Genomic DNA, 15,154 nt, shown 5'->3' with positions numbered 1-15,154 from the left:
TTACCAGGTCTCCTTCCAGGACTCTTGACTCCGATTCACGAGAATCTTACTCTTGCTTCGATCTACGCATAATTCATAACAAAGATAACAGACCCATTAATTTGTTATTTCATCATCATTGGGGGTGGACCTTCTGTGCTTGTGGCAGCATCACGGATATCAGGATTTCCCGAGATCCAAGGCTTGGTCCTTGAGGCTGGAGAAGATCCCACGGGTAACCCACCTATGAAGACTCCAGCGCTATATATAGCATGTCTAGGGAGTGCGGTGGATTGAAATTTTATGACTGTGTCTCAGGTATGGAAAACTCAGTTTCCTAGAGTCAGATTGAGATAACAATAATCGTATAGTCTTCATTAAATGGAAGTTTTATTTTGAAACAAGGGAAAATAATTGGAGGGTCGAGTACTATCAATGCTCAATTCTTCGTTCTACTATCCGCAGTCATCGATACGTGGAAGGCTTTGGGTAATAGAAGTATGTCTTAAAAGGCGTTAGCACTATAGTTCGAGAAGATCGATCGCAAACCTGTTCGAAACCTCGGGACTCTTGTTAATCAACTGCGGTGATAAGTCAAGATAATGAATAGCTTTTACCCAGTTAGACGACAGACTTACTTCCAGCCGTTTAGCTAGTAATACTCGAGAAAATTGGCCAGTTAATGGCTTCAGAACCATTCCCTGACATGGAAAATTCAAACAGCGTAAAAGCCCCTCTCACAAGCGTGGTTCCACTTTCGAAATTCTGGAGCTATTGGGCTACAGTTTACTATCCCTTAGCCAGAGGGAGATCGAATCTGCAGGTTCTCACAGGCTGTACTGTTCAGAGAATTGTCTTTGTCATTCTTGCACCTAACATTAGAGCTACGGATGTGCATTACCTCTCTGATATTGGTTTTTTGGCACAGGGTCAGACCAGTACCTGTTCTATGTTGCCGAAGAAAAACGCTGGAGTTGCAGACGAAAATCTTCTTGTCTATGGCACTTCGAACCTGCGAATCATAGACGCAACTATTTTTCCATTAATAATCAGAGGAACTCCCCAAGCGGCCATGCATGCTGTCGCCGAAAGAGCGGCAGATATCATTAAAACGTGTCATGGCACTCAATTGCGACGAGATAAAGTCTTAATTTGACTTAGCACCATTAAGTACACCTATTTCGTTCATAATCTCTCTCGGTATTTGCAGTACCCAGTCGAAAAGTTGATCTGGTTTGGCAGGCGAATCTCAGGTTACGTATCTTATTGCAACGGCAGCTTTGAGAGAAACAATGAGAATGGTCAATTTAGCGGTCCACGAGGTGCAACTCGCTAATAAAGCACGTAGTAGTTGTAGTGCATTCCTGGAATGCTTTGACCACCCAACATTCCACGGCGCTGTTTTATTCGGAAGCCTTGAATTCTGTGGATACTGAACAATTCTTATGGTGAGCTTTCTGGATCTCCAGCAAACAAATTCGAAATGCCTCCAAAACCCTGGGTTGAGAAAGAATTGGAACTGGCGGGTGCCCAAGGCAGGTTCCCTTTAGAAAGTCTTCCGGCAGGATACTAATAAACAACCAGGAGCTGGTCGCACACACATACCAGATCTGAAGGGGGATCTCCACTGCCTGTTCGCACGCAAAAACTGGATCAAAGTGACAGAAGAGCACTATCAAACACTTCTGCCATCTATGCAACTAGCTTCCAGACTTATTGAGGTTGGTATGCCGTATGTTGCTAGTTTCTTGCCATCCGACGGTATTACCTCGAAGACAATATCACCGGACGATGATGCCATAAGCTACGAACAAATATCCCTTAAGGAAAGCGTCACAAAAGGCGGAGTAACTGCAGCAAGATTAGAGCTCGAAAAAATCGCCGACAACGTTCAATGGGAAGTGAACCCGGATATATTTTCCAGCATGAACTCCTGGGGTACAAGTATTCTTACGCAACAAACGCAACCATGGTCGTATGAAAATACTGAAATGATCCGCGCCTCCGACACAGCTCTCAGAAATCGAGGTAAAACTCGGCGTTCGATTATCATAGGAATTGCTACTCAGTATATCGATACTATCATCAACAATCCAAGGGACAGCGAACATCATCTTCGCGCAGTATGGCACGCAGCCCTCACAATGGTTCACGAAGTCGGCCATATAATTTGGAATCATGACTTCAATCATGTCCCTGAGAGGGGTGAGCCACATGTAGGAGACATGTGTTGGGCAGAACTCGGGATTGCTTTTACAAGCTGGCTCTTCTCTGGTAATACTCCCACTACCATCCCAACCGTCCATTATCTAGAGGATCCGTTTGATCGACCGCTCATCTGGAGACACGATAAAACTTTGCGGGATGTTGAGTTTCTTGGGGTCAATAGTCGCCCTTTTTATGTTACCTACTGGTCAGTGTCAACTGAATTCTTGGAAAAGACATTGTCTCAGAAATTCTGGGATGACATAGGCAGTCCAAAGAGCATGGGGTTCTCAGCTAAGGCAAGAGCGAGGATACAGCCAGTCATGTCATCTGGAACGCCAAAGCCGGCAACTGCAATGATTCTAGATTTCACCTACGACGGCATACATCCGCTGCGTTGGCGAAGCGAGTGTTTGGATCGTGGGCCGAAGCCAGATACACTCAGTCAACTCACCATGATGGAACTAGAGTTTGCACGGGTAGAGATGGAAGAGGAGAAAGATGCCATAAGACGTATGCGCCGTCGGAATTCTCAGCCTTACTCTGTGCAAGACTCATACTCCACCAACAATCTCTTGGGCCTAGAAGAGGACGTGATAGAGCCGGACATGACAACGTCCATCGATCACGAGAATTCTTCTACTAGAATTGAAGTTCGAGTTCTTGCTGACGATAACCATCTCAACGTTGGCACATCGACAAGTGTAATGAGTGCAGCTTACGACTTCTTTCTGGAGTATAAGAAGGGCGATAGTAGAGATTTCTACCGCGAGTTGACATTAACGCACGAAGCAGAAGTCGACAAGATACTCATACGGACCAGTCCTTTGTTCATCTCAAACAGTTTTACACGCTTGGAAGCTCACCAATTCATCCTCGACCACGATCTTCGAATTTGGAAACCACTCAAACCATCTCAACTTTGGCAGAAAAGTAAGTTAGATCGACATAACCAAGAGGATCGTGTTGTGATATCTCGGATTCGAAACTATCTGCTCTACCAACGTTTCAACAAACACAAGTGTGAGGCACGGTGGCATCAGAGTGTCTTGAAAATCTTCAAGAAAATAGCTGAATCTGCTTTGACGTGGTGTGTAGAAGACCATACCCAGTATTGTGAGATACATGACATTCCAATCGAATTGACCGATGACGATAAAAAGATCTGCTTAAAGGTCTATAATCATCTTCAGGAAGACTGCAAAAGATTCCAGCGGGAGAATCATCTATGGGATGATAATGGGGTTGAATACTATGACCCTATACGAGCTGCCGCAAACGTTACAACCGAATGGATCAAAGAGGATTATACCCACTTCTTCAGACAGCATCACTTGCCAGTGTGGGGAACAGAGGAAGTGCTGATCGAACGCTACTACGCTTGGAAATGGGAGCTCGAGAACGGGCATACACGTCCTGGAAACGGACTTGGAAAGCATGTTTCCCGAATAAATTCCATCAATTGGAATATTCTTGTCTTCCATCTGGATGTCAACAATACGTCAATTGAGGCCATAAAGTCAGCAATCTATACCAAAGGGACATTCCCAGCGAATTGCGAGTTTGAACTTCGAATTCCGAATGAAGAACGACCTCTGGAAAATGACAAAGCACTTGGGTTGTACACTACCGAAGGTGATGGACGAAACCCCCTTGTCATGCCTGATCTGCTAGAGTTGGAAGTGATTGAACGCCAAAGTCGGAAAGTACATATCGACAAGCGAAAGCGAGGAAGGAGCGGATCTACTCAGCCGCCACTCTTCAACAAACGTCAAGCCATACACCGAGATAAAGCTTATGCTCGAGAGTCAGCGTACGATTCTCTCGTCGAGACTATTCCGCATGCACCATCCCCTACTATCGCCGAACGCCTAGCATCTTTATCTGCAACCTCTAATCTCTTTTGTCGAGCTATGTTACCCGACAGTGAACTGACCGTACTTCGTCCCAATGATGGCTACAACCAGGCTGTTAAATTACCAGCGACAGTACTATTGAGCCAAATCAAAGAGGCAGAAGAATTGTTGGGAAAGAGGGTTGGCGATCCGGAACACAAGCAAAGAGAATTAGAACACCTCCATTCAGTAGAGGGTTCCAAGAAATCGGCAATGAGTAGTTATATGTCACAGATCAAGAAAGGAATTAGAAGAGAATATTCTGCTAGTGGTGTTGAGAACCAGAGGTTGCGGGAGAAAGCTTTGAGAGAGGTGTGTTCCCAGCATGTTTTTCTGTTCTTCTGTTCGCCTGTTAACGCAAAGGTCAAATTTAAAACTCAAGCTGATACTTGCACTCTTTTCACAGTTGTACTCGAAATTAAAGTTAGCGAGTCGTGCTGCTTCTTCTGGACGGGTGGGCCGAAATGGTCCGCCTAGGTATGTCGGAGGCGACGACCCATACCCGGACTTCAAGGGGAAGGTGATTTACGACGAAGCCACTGGAGTGCCATATCCCGTTCCGTATCGTGATATAGCACAGTTTTGATAGTCATCATTTAGCCGTCTCAGAGAGGAAGCTCTCAGAAAAATTCACCTGCGTAATTTGTACTGAATGATTCACCCACGTTTCGATTAGTCGCGAGTGTAGCAACGTTTCAATATGTCCATTTAGCTCCCATAATCTAAATGAAGTGTACTTACGTAATGTCTTATGATTTGTACAATAGTCCGTCTACCATTTCACCAATAGCCAAACTGCTAGTCAACCCAGGACTCTCAATCCCAAGAAGATTGATGAAGCCTTCATATCCATCCTCTTTCTGAATGATAAAGTCCTGAAAGCCTTTTCCACTTGCCACTGCACTGTTGTGGCCCAACTTGGGCCGAATGCCAGCATAATCGGGCTGAATAGCATCCTCCTGTATATCAGGCATAAATTTTTTGATCTGCTCGATGGCCTGGGGTAAGCGCTCTGAGTTCACAGCTAGATCATGAGGCGAGTCAACCCATTCAACATCCGGACCAAAGCGGATACGTCCACCAATATCGAGAGTTAGATGTGTTCCTAAGCCACCGAGACCGGGCTCAGGAGCTGGATATATCAGATGTTTGGTTCTAGGTGTGGACGCAGCGTACGAGAAATAGTTTCCTTTGGCGTAGTATGGAGTCCGATGTCTTGAGGTGGGAAGAATCATGTTATTAATCTCGCAGGCGCCAAGTCCTGCGGAATTAATGATCACTTCTGATGTGAAGGTGCTTTCTTCGCCGCTGGATGTATCCCGTGTTGTGATTTCCCAACCTGAAGTGCCATGGTCACCCAGTGCTTCGATTCGAACGACAGGGGAATGAAGAGCAGTATCGCCCCCTCTTTCTTCAAAATCACCTAACAGGAACTGCATGTATGAATGCGAGTCTATTATTCCTGTGGTTGGCGATGCCAAGATTCCGGCCTTTGCTTTGACATATGGCTCAACTCTTGCCGCTTCTTCAATAGAGATGAAATGTGTAGGCGTGCCTTCGATCGTCTGGGTAAACTTATTAAGCTTTGTAAGTTCTTCCCATTGCTGTTCTGTTTGCGCTACAATCCACTTTCCGCAATTGTTATGAGGAATGGAATATTTCTCACACAGCGCATACATCATCTGACGACCTTTGACACAAAGCAAGGTCTTCAGGGAGTCAGCGCCATAGTATAGACCAGCATGGATGACCTGCAAGAAAGTACATTAGCATTATACTTCTACTTGGTGCGTTGCCTACTTCTGAATTCCTAGAACTGGTCTCCATTCCCACCGCACCGTTGCGTTCGATGAGGATGGTACTCGTACCCTCGCGTGCAGCTAACCGTCTCGCAATAGCCAAGCCGACGGCACCCCCTCCAATTACCTGATCGTTCGAAGGACATCAATAAATCATCACATAATTACATGTTATCACAACATCGGGTGCACTCACGGCATGAGTGAAGTCAGCCTGTGTCGACGCTGAACTCGTGAACCCACGCGTCAGGATCCCACTCGTAAAGCGGCCACGCAGCGAACGAGAAAACATTGTGAATAGTTACCGCCTCCTCATTTGTATCTCAATTGACCAGTTCGCAACAATTGTACCCCAAGTTGTAAAAACAGGCCCGTAAATGATGAGATGGGAAGCCGGGCGACATCGCAGGGCTTACGTGGGGTAGTGCGGAAGGCTTGGCTCTCCTGATAGGTCTTAACGTGCTCTCGCACTAGACGTAACAAAACCATAAATTTTACTTCATCTCGAGATCGAAACCTTTATTCATAGTCATAGCCTATAATTAGTAATTGGGATAGTAACTGATGAACTATTTTAGGCCGAATTAGTTCCCTGGGAAGCTAGCCAAAGCAGTTAATTATTACGGCAAACGAGCGTTGTGTTCTGCTCCTATCACTAGCCTCTACTTAAAGACAGACCAGGCACAACATACCATACTCATTAGATTCGTAGATTCGATAGCTCGGAGTCTGGACGGGGGAGGGCACGGTTAAACTTAGGAAAGGGCTAGGCTTAAGGCACTTATGATAGAGCAATAACAAAAAAATTATAGCCGAGTCTGCTAGATTCCTAAGCCCCTCCTACAACATCTCCATACCGGCCACTGTCCTCAAAATTTGGCACTTTCCAAGGCCCTATGGTGTTTCCTTTCAGAATATTCTGAAGGCGAGAAGCATAGTCCTCGAATTCAGGGGTGACTTTAAGTCCCTCTTTGTTGTAGAGTTTCAGACTCAGTCCATGATATTGTTTGAACTGAGATAACGGGGCAGCCCATGCCCCAACATAAGCTTCTTCTTCGTCTTCATCCTCATAACTTTCCTCTTCTCCGCTCCCATTATCGCCCCGAGGGTTCCACGGAGGTCGATCGCCATCGACTGCCAGTGAGTTATTAGACATGACACGGAGAACTTGAACCGGGCATAAACTTACGAGGCGGCTCTTCTATAGCGATATCGACTCTGGGTTCTCCCTTCCATCTCAAGCCCGCAATGCTGACATCCCAGCTAGTATTGCCTCGACGAACTTGGTATCTCTTGTGCAATCTGTCTTTGTTATTTTCGTAATAGCAACTCGAGTAATAGAAGGAGATAGGCATTTTCAGTTCTTCTGGCGGATCATCCTCTTCTGGGACCATGCGAAGCTAAGATGAAGTGTAAGAAGCAATTCTATCCAGGCTCAAGGCAATGACCTGGGAGATGACTTACACAGTTACGGGTCCAAGGATTACTAAAATAATTGCAAATGCTTCCCCAAGAGGAAGGAATGTATGAGTGATAGTGGGAATGACCGTGAATAAGCTCTGATGGAAGAGCGAATCTGAGATGCCTGATCGCTGCTCTGTCGGGCTCGGCGATTCCGAACAAGAACTCCTCAGCGACTCCCATATCAGCAAATTGGAATGCACTTCGAGAAAAGATTGTCGCTTCGTTTGTTGGCAACTCTAGATAAATCTGCTTACAGACTCTCTTGAAGGACGAGACTTCCACTGGGCCGGAAGTCATGCAATCGGTATGGTCTCCTATTCCAGGAGGACACGCTGAGCTTGCTAGACCGTTTGCAGCACGACATAAGTGCAAGTGAAATCGGGGTTTGCAAGGAGATACACTCGGCGCTTCCTCCTTCGCCTTAGTTACATGAAAGACATTTCCAGTCACTGCTTCCGCCCAGATTTTGTCACGAAGTTCGCGGGGCAGGCTCATAAGTCGAGAACTTGCTTGCTTCTCACAGGCTAGTCCATGGGCGGTAATGAGGCTCGCTTCTTTTTCGCTGACCATTTTGCATTGCTTGGGGAAGGCCGCCCACATGAATTCGTCGAAGCCGTCCACCAGATCAAGATTCCCCCAGAAGAAATTTTTGATTTGCGCAACTACTGCTCGACGGGGCGTTGGGGCTTCTTCGTAATCCTGGAGCAGCTGGAGGAAATCTAGGTAGATATCCCATTCTTCAGAAGCCTCATCATGTCCCTGCATTAGTGTCAACAGATACATTAGAAGTACAACGGGTAATGGGTGTAGATCTACCTTTATGCTCGGATCGCTTGGGAGTATCGCGGACTTGACCTTCTTAACATATTCGAACTCTTCTAACCTCGACGCATCAGGATAGTTTTCTAGACAGAGGAAGCACATGACAAAGTTCTGGCCTCTTCAAACCGACGATGGCAAAGTCTCCCTCCTTATTAGCGGCGAGTTGCGTCTTCTCTTTATGTATTCTCTCGCGGTCATCTAGGAGTGGCACAGGCGTTTGGGATCTGGTCGGTCCACTTTAAGTCCTAAAGTAGCAGGCAATCCGCTTTGGCGCCTGGAGCAATCACGAACTCACGTGCGTGTGGAGAGGTATGATTATTGTCTAGGCCTCTACTAGCCAGGCAGCAAGCAGTCTAGACTACGGTCGAAACTTCTTGCCTGCTTTGCTGGCTCTTTACTTGTCGAAAATCGGGTCGCGGTCGCATAAATTCCCATACAAATTGTGAACACACCTTTTCTATTCTTGATTTATCACCACAGCAAATTCTCCATCGTGGCTAGCTAGGACTGACAAGAAGACGCCACTCACCTCTAGCGCCTGTATTGTGACTATGGCTTGTACGATTGCTTATGTATAGGTCGACTATGACCAAGCTAGCATATTATTACTGACTTGTCCTCCTTCCAAGATTCCAGGTTGGATACATATCCAGCCTACCAAGAGACGCTCCAACAGAGAAAGCCAAATGACCTATGAATTAAGTACCCAATTACAGTGCCACCCACCCCAAGAATATTGTACAGATATGCTACAATTATACAGACTATGGCCCTTGCCGCGACTTTCTTCCACACTCCAGACGCCGTTGAGAAGCCGTTCCTATCGTAGCACAACGCTAGGAAAGATTTTCCGAGCTTGAATATCAACATGATACTCATGAATACCGTCTTCCGCGCCAATGTACCTACACCTAGTTGTTAGTGCATAGAACCCACACAAGGAAAATAGAACGTGGTACGCTTACAAGATCCTGCCATCGGCACTCCATGTGCAGCCCATCGTCTCCACGATTCGTGTCCGCGATACCACTCGTTGAGCTGGTAAGCTTTCGTCGCGATTTCGCGATTGCTCACCCGGAGGCACCCAGGGACGGCGAAGGCGATTTGCGAAATCACTTCTGTCCTCGGCCTCTATCTCAAGCCGCATCGGAGCAGATCTATCAGCCGAAGAATCTGAGGCAAATCGCGTATGATAGAGGGCTTCGAAGTCCGCCCACGGATCGTAGGGAGCACCACTCCCTATTGTAGATAGACGTTGCCGTGCCAAAGCAAGTCGCTCTAAGCTATTTGATTCATCTCCGTCATTTCTTGCTTCTCTTTCTAAAGCACTTTCAGCGGCTGCTAACTGAATCATATGAAGTCTCCTTGGCAGTTCTAGCTCGGCTTGCCCTCGCCGTTCTCGGTCGTGATTGCGATCATTGATGTACGATCTTATAGACGTCGCTGAACGCTCTGGATTCACAAATTCGCGTAGGGCTGGTGGTAGGTTTGCAGGTGTGACCCGCCTTTCTGCACTTCCCGTTCGTCCTAAATTGGCAGAATCCGACCTCAGGCTCCTCGATATCTCCACAGCAGATCCTCGAGACGCATTCGCGGCATTTGCCGCATCTCTTTGCCGGCGAGCAATCCCATGTGCATGTAGTACTTCGAGATCTTCTGTTGTAAGAGGAGCCTGACGTCTGTCCAACATTTCTCGGGCCAAGTGATGCCGTAACTGTCTACGCTCCGACTCCAGACCTTGTCGCCGTTCAAGCTCGGCGCCCAAATAATCTGGTGTTGTATTAGTGCCTGGTGAAGACTGATCTGCTCGAAAACTTCGTAATCTCGGATCTATCACATGGTCGGCTAGGCGTTCGGTGACAGTCTCAACTTCATCATCCAGAGATTCGACCTTGATAAGCTGACGAGAGAGACAAAAATTGCGCATATCCGCAACACAAAAAATGCTACTATGTTCAGTCCAAGTAAGAAGGTCGAAAGGCCCGGGCGAGAAAGCCATATCGCGAATAGCTCCAGCTTCAGGACCCGGTCTTGAGTTCGTAAAGGTCTTCACCAAAGCGTCGAATGTATCATCCGTGATTTTCTGTGCATCAAACAAACATACCGTGCCGTACTGGGTCGCAACGGCAAGATATTTGCCCGAGGGTGAAAATGCCACAGCGAAGCTCCCCTTCATGTTATTCGAGTCGCGCCGCTTCTGGCCAGGCAGATGTATACGCCGTCGCCGAACCCATTGGTGCTGGCCATTTTTCTTGTTCCCTTTGATGTGCGACACGACTCGTTCGTGTATGTAGAGATATGGATCATCACAGATAGTCGCAAGTAGTACACCGCTCGGAGACAGAACGGATCGGTTTACACAATCTGGTAGAACCAGTTCTTCCAGTACATCTGATGCCGAGATATCGACGATTGAGACTGAGAAGTCGTTATTGGAGAGAACCGCTACCGGTACATTGTACGCGTTCTCTGAAGCATCTGGATTTGGTGACCATAATTCAATACAATTGACTACCTCTTCTCCGATTTTCGACGTCTTCGCACTCAGAGGACCTCTCGGAATTCGCGTTGCTAGGAACGACTCCGAAGTGGAAATTGTTTCCCTCAAAATCGAGCGACTGGAAGGGTCGAGATCTAATGGTAATCGAGCATCAGGGTCGGCGTCTGCTGTAGTGGATGAAGACCCAATGATCCTCCGCTTGCCTTCATCTAGGCAGACTGCAATGTACTTTCCATCGTCCCCGCCACAGCACAACCAATCTTTTGAAGCAATGAGACATCGTGGATCGAAGGACAACGTAGCGACCACTTCCCTTTCGCGATTGTTTGTGTCGAGTCTGAAGATTTCGCGGCCGCTAGGGTAGAAGATTATGCCTTGTTGCGAGGAGCTGATGAGTGATTTCAACTGCCAGTGACTGCGCGGGGTTCGTTAGAAAGCCGAATGAGGTTTGCTCATGGAAAAATTAGATTTGCATACTCTGTTTTGATCAGGGCGCGGTAATGTTTGCGGGGTTTGAAAAGGATTAGCCCTTCTGTTTCGTGATATCTATTGTGGGACCAGGTCAGTATTTGCGCATCTGATAGCTCGTGTATTTCCAGAGCAGTTCTCACACTCACAAGCTTTCATTTCTGACAGCCATGCTCAGCGCCGCCTTGCCCGCAATACGTAAGTGGCATTAACGATTTAGAGTATTGAAAATCGGATGGCAGTAGATGATCTTGATGTCGCAGCTCCCCATGGGTTTGTACAAGGATATCGTTGATGGTAACAAAGTTGAAATCCGAGAGAAAGAAGTCCAATGTTGCGTGACCGTGATACGTCAATCATGCACAAGGGTTCGAGTAGCAGCTGTGTGAAGAAGGCCAGGCCTAAGGCTGAAAAGTGCGAAGCATATATTTGACTGCCGAGGATTTGCCCGGAAGGAGAATGGCATCCATGTAGATTCTAACACCAATTGTTCGTCATTCAGCAAAGTAGAAAAGATATAACTGTGTTAAGGCTCATCACCTACGAGTACAAGCGTATCATTTGCAAAATTGCCATGCTTCCCAGGTACTGTGCTGTACAAATATATTCGACTAACTGCTCTACGACCGGCTCCGAAGCTCCGAGCCGGGGCAAGGAAGCTGGCCCGCTTTTGTTATCCCTGCTTCGAATGTCATCGAATCGAATTCTAGCGCGCTCGATGAGCCGGCTAGCGCATTTTTTCCAAAGAACTCTCATGCTGAACTTTTTTCTCCGACATCATTTACATCTCAAACCATCCTCTCCTTTTACTGCAATTATCTGCTTCATCTCTTCCGCCACCCATTTACAATAATAATTCTTCTCTTGTAGTAGTAGCAACTGCCACTAATATGTTGTCCTCCAGAATAGCAAGAGCTGTAAGTTACAAAGCTTCATTGATGATGGCGTGAACTGACATCTTTCTAGCTTCCAAGAGCAACTTCTTCAGCGACACGATCCTCAATCCGCGCACCATTTGGATCTTCTTTTGTACGATATAATTCAGATGGCGGCGACAAGAAGATCAAAGGACCAGTCATAGGTATTGATTTAGGTAAGTCATCGACACACGAGATACGCCCCTTGCCATCAAAAAGTCATCGCATATTAATCAGCGGTACAGGAACTACCAACTCAGCTGTGGCTATAATGGAAGGTTCATCAGCAAAGATTATCGAGAACTCAGAAGGTATGAAATCAGCCCTTTACCCCCTTATTTTGCCCCGCTCATATCTTCGATTTAGGTGCTCGAACAACACCATCAGTTGTTGCGTTTACTCAGGACGGCGAGCGGTTAGTTGGTGTTTCAGCAAAGCGACAGGCAGTCGTAAACCCAGAGAACACTCTGTTTGCCACAAAGCGATTGATTGGACGCAAGTTCACCGACGCCGAGGTACAGCGGGATATTAAGGAAGTACCATATAAGATCGTTCAGCACACAAATGGTGACGCATGGGTTGAAGCTCGTGGTCAGAAGTACTCTCCATCACAAATCGGTGGTTTCGTTCTACAGAAGATGAAGGAAACCGCTGAAGCTCATTTGGCTAAGGGCGTGCAAAATGCTGTCGTGACAGTCCCTGCATACTTTAACGATTCTCAGCGTCAAGCCACCAAGGATGCTGGACAAATCGCCGGTTTGAACGTTTTGCGAGTTGTCAACGAGCCAACTGCTGCTGCCTTGGCTTACGGCCTAGAGAAGGATGAGGACAAGATCATCGCGGTTTACGATCTTGGTGGAGGAACTTTCGATATTTCCGTTTTGGAAATTCAAAAGGGTGTTTTCGAAGTCAAGTCTACCAACGGAGATACCCACTTGGGAGGCGAAGATTTCGATATCCATTTGGTCCGACACCTCGTGCAACAATTCAAGAAAGAGTCCGGTATTGATATCTCCAATGACCGTATGGCCATCCAACGTATCCGTGAGGCTGCAGAGAAAGCAAAGATTGAATTGTCATCTTCAATGCAAACAGACATCAACCTTCCTTTCATCACCGCAGACTCGTCCGGACCAAAGCACATTAACTCTAAGCTTTCTCGATCCCAGCTTGAGAAGCTTGTTGATCCCCTCATCACTCGTACCATCGACCCTGTCCGAAAGGCATTGAAGGATGCCAATCTAGCAGCAAAGGACATCCAAGAGGTCATCTTGGTTGGTGGAATGACCCGTATGCCAAAGGTCAGCGAGTCTGTGAAGAGCATCTTTGGTCGAGACCCAGCCAAATCAGTGAACCCTGATGAGGCTGTCGCTATGGGAGCTGCTATCCAAGGTGGTGTCCTTGCTGGTAACGTCACTGACGTTCTCCTTCTTGATGTCACACCTCTGTCCCTCGGTATCGAGACCCTTGGAGGCGTTTTCACCCGTCTCATCAACCGCAACACCACTATCCCAACCAAGAAGTCCCAGGTCTTTTCCACCGCTGCCGATTTCCAGACCGCTGTCGAAATCAAGGTGTACCAAGGAGAGCGTGAGCTTGTCCGTGACAACAAGATGCTCGGAAACTTCCAACTCACTGGAATCCCACCTGCACACAGAGGTGTTCCTCAAATCGAAGTCACCTTCGACATTGACGCTGACGCTATCGTCCATGTCCACGCCAAGGACAAGGCCACCAACAAGGATCAGTCTATCACCCTTGCGTCTGGCTCTGGTCTTTCTGATCAAGAGATTCAAAACATGGTGGATGATTCCGAGCGATATGCCGAGTCAGACAAAGAGCGCAAGGCCTCTATCGAGGCTGCTAACAGATCTGACAGTGTTCTCAACGATACAGAGAAAGCTCTCAATGAGTTCTCTGACAGACTTGATAAGACCGAGGTCGATCAGATCCGCGAGAAGATCGCTACATTGAGAGAGTTCGTTTCCAAGAGTCAGTCCGGTGAAGGAAGCGCGACCGCTGCCGAGCTCAAGGAGAAGACCGACGAGCTTCAAATGGCCAGCTTGAACTTATTCGACAAGATGCACAAAGCACGTGCTGAGTCTGGCGAGGCTCCACCTGCTGGTGAGGCGAACTCAGCTGAGGGCGAGGCTAAGGATGGCGAGAAGAAGCCATAAATAGCGCCATGAGGCAAAATATTCCTTTCTCTTTCCAGCGTTTTCACGGCGGCTCATCTAGACTCCTATCGTCTTGTATTCACCTGTACTCATATGTTGCGCATACGCGACTCTTCTCTGTTGTTATTCATACACCCCGTTTGATCATTGCTTTGGGGCAAAGGCGTTAGTTAGAGCATTCATTGCTTGACGCTCGGAATTTAGCGTTCAAAGATCTGTGTAAAAGGTGGTTTGTTTGTGTAAAGGACACTGGAACAAAATCAGACATCACTGTAGCTGTATAAAATTAGGATACGACCACGAATAATATGACATCCCCTCTCGAATCAATCTACAATTTCTTGATTCGTCGTCACGAAGTAAAGCACGGGCTACAATGCAGGATGCATATTCAGAAGGGAAGGATGAAAAGCCTCCCCGCCTTGCTAGCTTAGATAAAACGGTCCGTATTGTAGAATAGATTCAAATTTGTTGCACTTCGCGATTCCTTATTGAACGTATCCTGGTCAAATTGATAGGAGAGTCTCGATGCTATCCAGCTCGTGCGGTTTTGCTCGGATCTTCTCCGGGTTTTCAACAAGTAGTACATCAACGAGCGAAGAAACAGACCTGACAGAAAACAAGATGGCTGAGCCTCCAATTTGTAAGAAAAAAAGACAAAACCACATTTTTCTTCAGCATTATCTCAATAACAGACCTATAATAGATACATTCAGGCTATATCACGGAGGCTGGGGCTGCAGATCTGGTCGCGTTGGTGCGAAAAGAGGCGAGATCAAAGCACTTAAGAAAGCAATCAAGCCGTAAATATATCCCGCATGTGCCTCGACCGGATCATGAATTAGTTTAAATTGAAATTCCGAATTGTCTCATTACTTTGTCTGACATGCTTGATATTGCACTTGTGCCAATGGAGACGAAAAAAGGT

General features: G+C 46.9%; 5 protein-coding genes across 5 annotated transcripts; 3 read left to right on the top strand and 2 right to left on the bottom strand.

Annotated features, from left to right (window-relative positions):
- Positions 1-685: 685 nt before the first annotated feature.
- On the top strand, positions 686-1,135 carry GLAREA_01992 (FAD/NAD(P)-binding protein; the record flags this gene model as incomplete). The annotated part of the gene is made up of 1 exon (XM_008089208.1): positions 686-1,135. One exon carries the CDS (start codon positions 686-688, stop codon positions 1,133-1,135), a length of 450 nt encoding a protein of 149 aa, XP_008087399.1.
- A 327-nt stretch (positions 1,136-1,462) lies between these two features.
- GLAREA_01991 (uncharacterized protein) lies at positions 1,463-4,665 on the top strand (the record flags this gene model as incomplete). Its single annotated transcript, XM_008089207.1, has 3 exons — positions 1,463-1,505; positions 1,564-4,391; positions 4,486-4,665. The coding sequence occupies 3 exons, from the start codon at positions 1,463-1,465 to the stop codon at positions 4,663-4,665; spliced, it is 3,051 nt and encodes a 1,016-aa protein (XP_008087398.1).
- A 163-nt stretch (positions 4,666-4,828) lies between these two features.
- GLAREA_01990 (FAD/NAD(P)-binding protein) lies at positions 4,829-8,266 on the bottom strand (the record flags this gene model as incomplete). Its single annotated transcript, XM_008089206.1, has 8 exons — positions 4,829-5,830; positions 5,880-6,005; positions 6,075-6,103; positions 6,295-6,395; positions 6,736-7,012; positions 7,068-7,278; positions 7,343-8,101; positions 8,159-8,266. The coding sequence occupies 8 exons, from the start codon at positions 8,264-8,266 to the stop codon at positions 4,829-4,831; spliced, it is 2,613 nt and encodes an 870-aa protein (XP_008087397.1).
- A 718-nt stretch (positions 8,267-8,984) lies between these two features.
- Positions 8,985-11,304, bottom strand: GLAREA_01989 (WD40 repeat-like protein; the record flags this gene model as incomplete). Its single annotated transcript, XM_008089205.1, has 4 exons — positions 8,985-9,069; positions 9,130-11,079; positions 11,142-11,210; positions 11,282-11,304. The coding sequence occupies 4 exons, from the start codon at positions 11,302-11,304 to the stop codon at positions 8,985-8,987; spliced, it is 2,127 nt and encodes a 708-aa protein (XP_008087396.1).
- Positions 11,305-12,022: 718 nt separating this feature from the next.
- On the top strand, positions 12,023-14,226 carry GLAREA_01988 (Actin-like ATPase; the record flags this gene model as incomplete). The annotated part of the gene is made up of 4 exons (XM_008089204.1): positions 12,023-12,049; positions 12,099-12,225; positions 12,295-12,360; positions 12,416-14,226. 4 exons carry the CDS (start codon positions 12,023-12,025, stop codon positions 14,224-14,226), a joined length of 2,031 nt encoding a protein of 676 aa, XP_008087395.1.
- Between the last annotated feature and the right edge of the window lie 928 nt (positions 14,227-15,154).

Source organism: Glarea lozoyensis (genome assembly GCF_000409485.1).
Source record: "Glarea lozoyensis ATCC 20868 chromosome Unknown GLAREA7, whole genome shotgun sequence".
Classification (NCBI taxonomy): Eukaryota; Fungi; Ascomycota; class Leotiomycetes; order Helotiales; family Helotiaceae; genus Glarea; species Glarea lozoyensis.
This window is presented reverse-complemented; position numbering and strand designations above follow the sequence as displayed.